This window comes from Aythya marila (assembly GCF_965140915.1).
Source record: "Aythya marila genome assembly, chromosome: 3".
Classification (NCBI taxonomy): Eukaryota; Metazoa; Chordata; class Aves; order Anseriformes; family Anatidae; genus Aythya; species Aythya marila.
In genome coordinates, this window is record NC_139044.1 from 18,006,061 (window position 1) to 18,018,057 (window position 11,997).

The 11,997-nt window shown below is 38.3% G+C and overlaps 1 protein-coding gene across 1 annotated transcript in view; it reads left to right on the top strand.

Moving 5' to 3' along the window:
- Window positions 1-9,758, top strand: part of PARP1 (poly(ADP-ribose) polymerase 1) — a 28,681-nt gene extending 18,923 nt beyond the window's left edge. Inside the window, exons 14-23 of the mRNA XM_082756398.1 lie at window positions 909-1,037; window positions 2,231-2,314; window positions 3,224-3,346; window positions 3,755-3,883; window positions 4,569-4,667; window positions 5,187-5,339; window positions 5,592-5,719; window positions 6,084-6,145; window positions 7,189-7,303; window positions 8,917-9,758. Coding sequence (XP_082612524.1) covers window positions 909-1,037; window positions 2,231-2,314; window positions 3,224-3,346; window positions 3,755-3,883; window positions 4,569-4,667; window positions 5,187-5,339; window positions 5,592-5,719; window positions 6,084-6,145; window positions 7,189-7,303; window positions 8,917-8,998 — 1,104 coding nt within the window. The 3' untranslated portion in view covers window positions 8,999-9,758. The remainder of the gene's footprint in view (window positions 1-908; window positions 1,038-2,230; window positions 2,315-3,223; window positions 3,347-3,754; window positions 3,884-4,568; window positions 4,668-5,186; window positions 5,340-5,591; window positions 5,720-6,083; window positions 6,146-7,188; window positions 7,304-8,916) is intronic.
- The last annotated feature ends 2,239 nt before the right edge of the window (window positions 9,759-11,997 follow it).

The following is an 11,997-nucleotide window of genomic DNA, read 5'->3' on the forward strand; positions in this document are numbered from 1 at the left end:
CCAAAATCCTCCCAAATGGTGAAGCAAATCTTATGCAGCACTATGCCTAGTGCAGATATTGAGCAGACTGAGAGAAATCACTCGGTGTCAGTAGGATTTGGCTATTTAGACAGCTAAGCAAAATCAGAATTCTATTTCTCCTGCCCATTGGGGTTTGTGTCTTTATTTAAAGATTTACCTATAACTTAAACTATTTTCAGATGACATAGTTGAATGCTGTTTAATAGCTATAAAGACATTAGAGGACCTGTTTTCAAGACATTACATTTTTCTGTGGCCACATTACTGGATGACTTCTTTCACTATGAAGCACCCAATGCTTAGCTTTATTTCTGGAAATTTGAATATTGTAGCAACTGTCTGTTACACTGCAGTGTACAGTGACGCTGTAGCATCTGGCAGATGCTTTATTGGTGAAATGCTCTATCCATGAAAGTACCTAGATGGTATTGTGGCTAACTGATGATTCCTATACTCATCTATGACAGTTTTTATTATAAGAACTTAGTGAAATTAATTATTACCTCTGTATTTTGTCATAAAACAATGAAGTAAACAGTCTTTTTTTCATATCAAGGTCTTTATGTAGCAGAAAGCTTCCAGAAAAAGTAAATGACCTCTTCCTTGAGGTAAACCAGAGATGCACACAGTGTGCAGTTCCTTGATTCTACAATTCTACCTTTCACAATTCTCCCTCATGAAGTAAGGTCTGCTAAGTTACTGAATAAGTGGATTTTTGAAGCCACTTTGCTCCAGAATGTCAGAGCAGTGTCCCACACTCCCTACGAATTTCAGTCTAATAATAGCATGCATACACTGAACTGAGTTTAATTTGTTACCATGGCAGCCAGTGTATCACCTTTATCCTTTGTGACTTTGCTATTTCTAATACTATTTCTTCTTCCCAGGATGAAGAAGCTGTCAAGAAACTCACAGTGGGTGCTGGGACTAAATCAAAACTTGCTAAGCCAATCCAAGACCTTATTAAGATGATCTTTGATGTGGAGAGCATGAAGAAAGCAATGGTGGAATTTGAGGTGACCATACGCATTCATGTTTTTCACTTCTAACCTTTCTTTCTCTACTTATTTGCACTTACACAGCCAGAAGCAAGATCTTTGCAATCCAGGGTGCATCATGCTTGCCAGAAATAAGTGTCAGTTTTAGATCAGCCTTAAAAGAAGCGCAGAAGTCTGACCAGAATTTGCCAAGCACTGGAAATAGTAATTTAGTTTTTATGCACACAGCTTTTAAAACATAGGTGTGGTCTTTGTTATAAGGGGTAAACCAGATTTTTTGGGCAATGCTGCCACTAATTTAGCATGCAAACGAGCATGCAGCTCAGACTTGAAGTGTTGCCAGTTGATACAAGCATTAATGAATTGCCTTGTCAAAGTCCAGATCCCCTTTTGAACTGGGCCAAGCTCTATTTTTTGTTGTTGTTGTTTTATTTCTCACTTGTTCTAATGATACCCTTTTTTTCCCATACTTTGATCTGTGCTGTCACCCTCAGTGCACCTGGCAGTATTAATCTCAAGTGTGTTCCCAAGACATGATCAGTTTTGAAGCCTTTCTTCTCTTTCTGCAGTCCGTCTTGGCTTTTCTTAGTCCCTGACTATATGTATGTGTAGCTGCAACTAGAAGTATATCCTTAAAAATCTCTATTAAAAAAAAAAAATCACCATAAGGCTTTCAAACTAATCTCTGTGTGTTAGAAGAGCCTTTCGAGTTCAGCTTGCAGAGAAGATTTTCATACAGCTGGGTTTCCTAGCTTTGTAATGAGTCAATAATGTACAGCTTATCCAGGTAGTACATGGTTTCATTGGATCTTCTGTCTTTGAGCTGAATTTTAAACCCATCAGATTAAGTAAATGCTAGATTGATCTGCAGGGTGTATAGTGAGTACTGTCAAGAGCCCAGAGGGGATTTGTATAACCTTTGTAAACAACTCCATTGGAGTCAACTTTTGATACATGCTTTTGTATTCAGACAGTCCTTAATTATGCAAGCATTTAATGCAAATGTGAAACTCTCCCAAGATCCATCAATACAAAAGCAACAGCAACATATGAAATAAATCAATAGCCAAGACATCACTTTTAACTTTGTTTCTTTTTGTTTTGTTTTTCAACAATGAATATGAACTATCTTGTAACCTCTTCATATTTGACTGTGTTGCAATGGTTTCAGTGTCGTGCAATCCTGTTTTAATTGTTTAAATCTTCATCAGATTGACCTGCAGAAGATGCCACTGGGAAAACTGAGCAAGCGACAGATCCAGAGCGCATACTCCATCCTTAATGAGGTTCAGCAGGTGAGCATGAAAGAGATGTTAGAGCAAGAGTTCTGAGCTTGGAGTGGGGTGAATGCTGAGGGGTATATGAGTGTGTGTGGTTTCTTTCCTAGTCTATAGCTTAAAAGGTAATGGAAAGAGGTTGCATCTATCTTAAAATAAAAGGGGAAAGCCTTTTTGTTGAAAGTGAAATTATTAGTGATTTAGGAAAAGATCTGAGGTGTTTCTAGGTAAAGAAGATGATGTGGTTTCCATGGGTAACTAGTTCTCTTCACTACTGTAAATGTTTAGGTAGTATATAGATAGGTATCTTTCTAGCTTTTCTAGCACAAAATTCAGGCTGAGACAGACTTGCTGTTGACATAAATGACAGTGGAGCGAATTAAACTGGTATCTTGGTCTAGCAGTGAGCTGGAGTTTTCACCCCAGAGGAGTCTGACTATGAGAATAAATGTCTGGTTGAATCAGAAGAATATTTACACATTTATCTGGACCGTTTTAAGAATCACTGCATAGTACTTCCTGAACAGCTTGCAAAAGTGTATCAGCATACCACCTTTTCTTTTTTTGTCATGGACTCCTTGGGAAAGCATAGATACAAGAAGTTATTTCAATTGCTAGAGTACCTAGCTGAGCGTGTGCACGCATACCTTCCACATGTAGACTTTGTTTTCTGGAAAGCAAAATAGTCCCTATTAGATTTTTCTAATACCAGAAGTTCTGTATATTTCTAGGTAGATACAGCAGCTTACTACGTGCAAACTGATTACATACAATTGCCCCTTTTACTCCTGTGGGAGTTCAACATTAACATGATTTCTATTGCTGCTTCTATTTATTAGTTCTCAAGTATACTGTGTGTGTCTGTTGCTATGGAGCCTTATTCTGCCATGCTTGATAATTTTCTTTAATGCTTGTTTTCTTGTGTAGGCAGTTTCTGACAATGGTTCTGAATCTCAGATCTTGGATCTCTCCAACCGCTTCTATACTCTGATTCCTCATGACTTTGGAATGAAGAAGCCACCTCTCCTAAATAACTTAGAATACATTCAGGTAATGATAAGAAACAATACGCTGTTTGCAGGCAACAGATCTAATACCAGACATCTAACGCAGAAACTTTTTGAGGTTTGAAGATTTGTTTTAACCTCACAAAAGCATGAGGTTAAGCTTGAGGTTTTTTTCAGAATATCTTTTTTGTATATATGCACATATATATATAATCCGCGTATTTATACACACAGATATAAGGTATCAGAAGATATGTTCTATATCATGATCTATTTTTATGTGTGCGTGAATATCCATAAATACATTTTCATGTATATGTGTAAAAGGCGGTCTTGTTAGGTGCCAGTGCCTGGCATGTGCTTCACATACGTTTTTATAATTTGGGGGTATTGCAGAGATATTCTGAACGTTGCAAGGGCACAAATAAAAAAAACTCTTTAAATTATTCAGGCTAAAGTGCAGATGTTGGACAACTTGCTTGATATTGAGGTTGCCTACAGCCTTCTAAGAGGTGGAAATGAAGATGGAGATAAAGACCCAATTGACATCAACTACGAAAAGCTCCGAACTGATATTAAGGTAAAGGAAATGAGTGACCAGGAATGCAACCTGACATCTTGTTGGTTTGGAGTGCAACAGATCAAGTAAACTTTTTAAGTGGACAGATGTATTGGTATGAGTTCAGTAAGGGCCACTGAGATGGTTAAGGGACTAGAACATGTGTTGCACAAGGTGATACTAAGAGAGCTTATGCTTTTTAACCTGTAGGAAAGAAGGTTTGATGGGTATCTTACCAATGTGTATAAATAATAGGTTGTGGAAGAGAGTAGAAAAGACAGGGAATCCACTGACAGCATGAGAGGCAATGGGAACAAATTGAAATACAGGAAATTCCATTTAAACTTTTTTTTACAGCAAAGGTGGTCAAACACCAGAAAAGGTTGCCCGGAGAGGCTGTTGAGGCTCCATCCTTGGAGATCTTCAAAGCGTAACTGGAGTCAGCCCTTGGCAACCTGCTACAGCTGACCCTGCTTTGAGCAGGGCTATTGGAAGTCATGTAGACTTCCAGAGCTGCCTTCCCACTTCACCCGTCAGCCATTCTCTGCTTAAGTGCTCTCTGTATATCAGTATATCTTCTCTATCTAGGAAAAAAAAAATCACAAATGATAAAATGGGGAGTTGCAAGCGTAGGGTGGGTGTCCTCATCTTATAAGAAGCCTACTAATTTATATTCTAAAGAAACTTCTCATTTGCCTCTTTTCAGGTTGTTGACAAAGATTCAGAGGAAGCCAAGATTATTAAACAATATGTGAAAAATACCCATGCTGCTACTCACAATGCATATGACCTCAAAGTTGTGGATGTAAGTGTGGCAATACTGTGTTTTTAGTTTGTGAAGACTGGCATCTATGAGCCTACCAATTTGTTTGTGGTTTCTCTTTGAGTACCTTATCTTGTTTCCCTTCTGGAAGGCGTAGTTTGATAGACCAATTGGTATTTAATAGATTAGCAAAAGTTTAGGCAGAGATAAATCTAAGCTTACTGAGGTGCTTCTATTTCATTTTAATTTGCTTCATAAAAAAATAATAATCTTCTGAAACTAAGCCTTGGTTCCTTAAATGATTTTTCAGAAAACTATGGTCTCAGGAAAATGTCGAAGGTAGGCTGGAGAAATAATTAATAACACTGACTGTGTGATCAAGGCTGCTACTTTTGCTAACATGACATAGCAAGCTGCAAATACTGAAAGCCATGTAGATAGTTTTTCATAGCTGATTGGTGTATATTCTAGACTGGGCAATTTTTAATCTGATTACTTGCATGCAGGCAATGGTTTATTTACTTGTTCTTTCTTTTTCTCCTATCCCATCTTGAATTGAAGATCTTCAGGATTGAGCGCGAAGGAGAGAGTCAGCGCTACAAGCCCTTTAAGCAGCTTCATAACCGCCAGCTGCTGTGGCATGGCTCCCGCACCACCAACTTCGCTGGTATCCTCTCACAGGGTCTCCGGATAGCTCCCCCTGAAGCTCCTGTGGTATGTTAAACTTCTCTAGCTGCCTCCCAGAGATGGTGACTGTCAGAACCTAAATAGGAGAATTTCTGTGGGAAGTACCCAATGTGATCTCTGAGCAGAACAACAACACTGGGTGTCCAGAGCAGGTTGCTGGACAGTGTCTACAAGAGCTAGAGGTGCAACTGTGCTCTCCTGGGAGCCCAGCCAGGTGGTTTCAATGCTACCTTTATTAACGTCTCAATTTTTTTATTCCCCCTCCTTTGTTGTTTGCAGACTGGCTACATGTTTGGGAAAGGCATCTATTTTGCAGACATGGTATCCAAGAGTGCTAACTACTGTCACACATCTCAAGCTGATCCCATCGGGTTAATACTACTGGGAGAAGTTGCGCTTGGAAACATGTAAGTAACTGATGAAAAGTATTTCCTTACTTAAGGTGCCATGATAGAAGTTAATGTTAAAATTGCAAGCCTCTTCAGTGTGAAAAAAGAGCACTTTGTATTTCTTTAAAATTAAGATGTTTTTTTTTTTTTCAAATAAGAACTTGTGGGAGGGAAGGGGGAACATGTTGCAAGTCTCGAATCTTGTCTTAAATGCCAGTATCATTAAAATTCGACACAGAGACAAAGATGAAAGGCCTCTGAATTTCAGAAGAGTAGAATTTAACTCACAATACACTTCAGCTTGAAGAAGTGTTTTTTTTCTTCCACCAAGATAGTTAAAGATGAATTTAAAATGCCATTGTGTGTTCTTTGTGCTATCCAGGTATGAGCTAAAGAATGCTTCTCACATAACAAAACTGCCTAAGGGAAAACACAGTGTGAAAGGTAAGTATTAGCAGTTGTCACTGGTAATCTGTTGATGGCAAAGTCCCCTTTTGGTTCTCTGCTTAGTGAAAAGAACTATAGGAATTTCGTAGCTGCTGTTCTTCAAGAGTTTGCATAATGTTGCCTTATGATTACATCTGACAATATTTGAGTGTTTTGAGATGGGAGTTAGCACACTAAAGCTGAAGTTAAAGGGCTGTCTCAAGTTCAGCAGGAGACTTTCGTTTGATCAAACACGAGAAAAAGCAATGTGTATTCTCCAACTTCTTACTTTCGTCATAACAATGCTATATACGTTAGTAGAAAGGTGAGGGGTTTGATAGATCAGAGGAATAACTGTTCAGCTTTCAAAGTGCTCTGGAAGCTTGGAGAGAAGGGAAAGGCTAAGAATAAAAGTTCAGGTAGAACAGCTGTTTACATTTCTATCACCAAGAAGTAGCAGTATATTGCGCTGGAAAAAAAAAAAGACTGTTGTCTAATACAAACAGAAGAAATGATGATCACAACTATCTTCTGTACAGAGATTGAAAGAGGAAAACGGTAATGTTCGGTAATGAGTGGCTTTGCTTAAACTATTTGTTTTTGAGAGGCTTAAAATTAGTTTCCTAAAATTGAATTAAATATGCACTGAGAAAAAGCTAAATCATATGATTAGGTCAAATTAGGTTTGTAATGAAGAGTTGAAAAACTAAGAATTGATTTGTTAAAACTTTCTGAAAATGTTACAATGTGCACGTATTCATGCTAGGATATGAAAGCTGTAAGTGTAGTCTGATCCATTTTAATCATCTGATCTGTATGACCAAAGCTAACAGCAAAGTGTGCAGTTTTCACTGTAAATACAGCAGAGTACAACTACTGTAAACATGGGGATGCTGGGTTGAGTAACTAGACGATATCCTTTGTGTTCTTTTTAAGATATTTCTGTTCCTGGTCAGCATTTGACCATATATGTGAAGTAATATTTGCCTGGCTGAGTTTCTTTATGTGTGAAGTATGTATTTGCCTTCAAGATTTCTAACTACTATGTTTTCCCCTTCTAGGCTTGGGCAAAACTGCACCTGATCCCACAGCTACTACCAGCCTTGATGGAGTAGAGGTTCCCTTAGGGAATGGAATCTCAACAGGAATTAATGATACCTGTCTTCTATATAACGAGTATCCTTGGCTGTCATGTTGGCTGCACATTGTGTATGAGTGTTGTTGAGTTTAGCAGGATCTTGCTAGTGTCAGTCAGGAGTTCTTGCCATGGAGTGTTTTATTTCTTTTAGAGCTACTTTTGAGTACTCATTCTTTTTTTTCTTTTTTTTCTTTTTTTTTTTTTTCAAGGCTGATTTTAGAGATGCCACGCTTAAATTGTCATCTGGCAAAAAAAAGAGAAACAGTACACATAGCAAATAGCTGTTGTCCCAAGGGGACTCAGTAGCTGAAGGTATTGGAGTGGCCTAGGGATGCTGCCAAGTAGTACCTTGCCCGGAGACATGCCAGGACAAGAGAAGTGGAATGCAGCCTGTGGTTTCACATCACTCCAGTATGGCTTCTTCCTCAAGGAACATCAGCTTGGCTAAGAGGAGATGGGGGAGCAGGCTGTGTGACTTGTAGTCTCTTATCACACAGCTTCTTTTGTGTTCCCCAAATCCTTTACAAATATTATAGTAAACCTCAAAAGGCCTATCAGAGATGTAGCCTTTAAGTCTCTTTCTAGTCAGAAGTATCCCCAAATCAACATGTGTTCTACATTCACGAGAGGTCATGAGAATAAGTCGTGTAGTCTCAGTGAAAAGACTGGCTACTACTTGCTCACTATCAGTGATACCAATATATAATACTATATAATATATAATAATTAGTTATATTTTATATACAAATATATATTTATAATATTGATATAATATTACATATATATTATTATATATAGCCCAACCTCTGGGCTATGTAGAAACTGAATTCTCCCTTGGTAAATTTTTCTCTTAGAAGCAGTCACAGCAACAGAACTTGCAGCAGTACTGGCTTTATCTTGAATTTTCTTCAGTACTTTATCTGTATTGGTCAGATGATAGGAAAATGCAGTTAATAAGTAATTAAGATAACATGATGTGCATTTACTTCATTTTACCCTGTGTTTAGTGGGGATGCTTTTCATCTAGAGTTGGGATCAGAGGTAAGTTCCTGGACCTAAAGCGTTACAAAAAATAGGTAAGATGGACTTGAAACTGTCTTCTGAAAAAATATAATGGTACAGTGCAGTCACAAAACATTCTAACGCTACCAGTCGCTGTAGAGCTCTTCTATGTGGAGATTTTTTTTTTTTTGGAGGAGGAGATTACCTTCCAGCACAAAGTCCTTAGCAATAGAACTACACGTAACTTGAGGAATGTCAGGTATGTAACTGAAGATCTCATCTAGGCTATGTTCTTCCACTCCTTAAATAGGAGGAAAGCCACTGTGTGTTATGTCTGCCTGACAGAAATAATGTTCAAGAACTACAGCTCTGTACCTAAGTCAGTTCACGTGCCTGCCACTGAGGTTTCCTGCTACATTATTGATTCTGCACGTGGCTGTTAGTTTCCAGTTTCTAACTGTTACATAAGAACACCTTTGGATTCAAAGAAAAGTAAAACTTAAAAGATTCTGAGTTTAAGCTATTAGAACTGCTTAATCACACAGGCCTGTTACAGTATGGTAGCTTAAGTTAAAAGGTGGAGTTTGACTATGTTTTTCTGTGTTACTAATATCAAACAGCTTGAATTGTTCCTTAACATTCTTTCTAGATACATTGTGTATGATGTTGCTCAGGTAAATCTGAAGTACCTGCTGAAACTGAAATTCAACTATAAGACATCACTCTGGTGAACAGTATTTAGAAGCCCTGTTAGAGTTATACTGTAGTTACACTATAGCGTTGACTTCTGACATACTTAAACATTGACTTCTTTTGTCAAGATACCAAGAGCTAAACTACAGAAGCGGTTACTAAATCCTATTTAGTACGACAGTTAGTGGAAGTTTTATATAAATGTTTGGCAACATGTGGACCTGAATTCTGATGAGAATGATTAGCTGGTTTTGTTTTATACCACTTCTAACTGTGGGGCTATCAAGTGTTTCTTTTAATTGAACAAACAAAATTGACAAAAAGTTTAGGAAAAAAAAAAAAGACTCAATCTTGTGTTTTTTAGCCAGAGATGGGAAACGTCAAAGAACTTGAAGATGTTTGTGATGTTTGTTCTGTTAAGGTTCCCACTTGATTACAATACCCTTTTTCAGTTTTCATTTGAATAAATGATAAATGTGCATTTATTTTGAGGTAAAAAATAAAAGCTAATTTCATACTAACAGCTTTATGTTTCAAAACTTGCAAATTGTTTTGACTTTGAGTAATGATTTAAATGTATTTTCTGGAATGTTCTTGAAAATATCATTTCTCTGAAGATCAGATGCCAAACATTAAAATCTGTAGTCGCATCTCAGGAAGTCACGGTGAAATGAAAATTTTCCACTGAGACTTCATCTGTCAACGGTTGGTGTGGTAAACATGGAAAATGAACTTGTAGCTGTTTGAATTTAGTATTGGCCCCAATAAACCTCTTTTAAATATCTACCTTCAACATGATGTAAGTTGGTTGTTGTAGACTTAAATCTTAATGAAGCACTTAAGTTGACTTTGGATGTAACAGGGCAAGTTTCACTTGTCACGACCTGAAATGAAGTATGGGTATATAATTTTTTGATTTGTCATTTAAGACTTACATGTAATCTGGTCAATTTCTGAAAGAGAATGTGAGAACTGGTTCCATTTACTCAAGGTAGAATTGTTTTCCCACAAACTCCCAGCTTGCAGTTCAGTTTTGGACCAGGAAGTAAAGGTAGATGCCTTTTGATTTTCCCTCTATCACCTGTACTAGAGGTGGCTCAAAGTCCATTCTTGCTCTAAGAATGTCCTGCCCTGAGCAATGGCTGTAAGTGTTTGTTATGCTACTGCAACAACGCAAGGAGTACCTTACAACATGCATGCATTACTCAGTGTTAATTGCAGCACAAACAAGTATATCTAACCCTGCAAATACAGCAGTAAAAGATAGTGGGATGGGACACTCTGAGGAGGAATTCAGGGTGCTTCTTCTGCTACCATCTTGTCCAAATGGAAGCAGATATACTTTTCCCAAAAGCAGGTTCTGGTGCAATCTGTATCCTTCTTAGACTTTTGCTTAAATGGGCTTAAATTACATAGTGAGGCCACTGAGTATTATATTCTCATTCCTTCTGTTACAACTTTTTCTTTAAAAAAATTTTTTTGCTGCTATGGAGTTACATGCAGCTGACCTTGGTGCACTTTTACTTTAAAATAAACACTAGGCTACATCTGCAGAAATTGAAGATGTAGTGTAACCTACAAGGAGAAATATAAAGAGAGATGACTTACTGTTGCTCATTCCAGTGCAGACATACCATACAAGCCAATGCGCAGTTTTACAGCAAATGAGATGCAAGTACAGCCTGAATGCAAGAAGAAGGAATGGCTTCCTGAGTTCTGAGAGGAGAAACTACTGCTTCCCCCACCCCCTCATTGCAAATTCTGATTGCATAAGGTTATTAATGCAGGGGGACTCAGACTTCACAAGAATGTGCTTCAGTAACTGAAGAGCACACTCGTGGTTTTTGCTAGTTGTGCTTTTCTTCCTGCTACCAGGGCCTGCCTAGGGTATGTCAGGAAATGACACCCTAGCTGTCTTCTGTCCCTGGGATGTAAGACTACCTGTACAGTGCTAACAAGGCTATGAACAGATTGATTAGTAGGTGGTGTAACCACTATCTTAATGTCATCTGCAATAACTGGGGAAAAATGGGAGTGTGGAAGTGCTCTTTGTAGCATTTTGGCACATACTATTAACAGTAATCACCTACCATGACACTCTGGGAAAGTTAATAGCATGACTGAAGCCAATTTAAAGATCTTCTGCCATCTGTGCAAAGCAGGTGAGTCAGCAATACCTAATGACAGGTTGTTAGCAGTGTGCACAGATGTTCTTGGTGTATGTCTATCAGGTGATGTGGAAATTACACAATTATACTGAGTGTGAATTGCAAATTTGCTGGAAGAAGGACACTAAAAATTTGTTTTTCTTTACAGACCATCAAAGGGCACGGGGTACAGCTATGCCAAAGAGTTATGTTTGTGTGACTTTGAAATGGCATGCACAATAGAAATAAAAACCCAGAGATTCTGCAGCAGTCAAATAAGGACAAGATATGAATGATATTTTATAGCAGGAATCCTTATGGCACAGTTTTGATTATTGCCATTCACTGTATTGAAAGGGTAACAGCTTCTGCTCAATATTTTCAAATGCAGCACCAGGATTAACTAGTGTAATACCTACTGTTGGGAGTGGAATCCTACCTTCTGGCCTGGTAATTTTTAAGATGACTGGCAGGAACTGCCAGCAGTGCTGGTGTTGAAATCCGTTAGCTTTTTTCATCCATTTTCTAGGTTTGTCACAAGGTAAAAACTGTGAAAGGTGTTAGTTTTGGGGGGTTCTAATTTCTTTGTCTCCTAGAAATTCAGGCTCTAAAGAGTATTGCAAAATGCGATGGCATTGTACAACCCCCTTACACACAAACTCTCCCCCTCCTGTGAAAATTCCTTGCCTTGGTCAGCACTTGAGCACGGGGGAGGCTCCAGGCAGCAACTCCTGCTTTCAGCACAAGGAGACCTGATGACAACGTTTACAAAGCACAGCAGTAAAAATCTTGCTAGCGATCAGTGTCTTCTGTCAGCTGTGGAAGTCTGTGTCACCACTCCTAGCTGAGCATTAACATACAACCCCTGGTACAAGGGAAGCTTAGCTGAA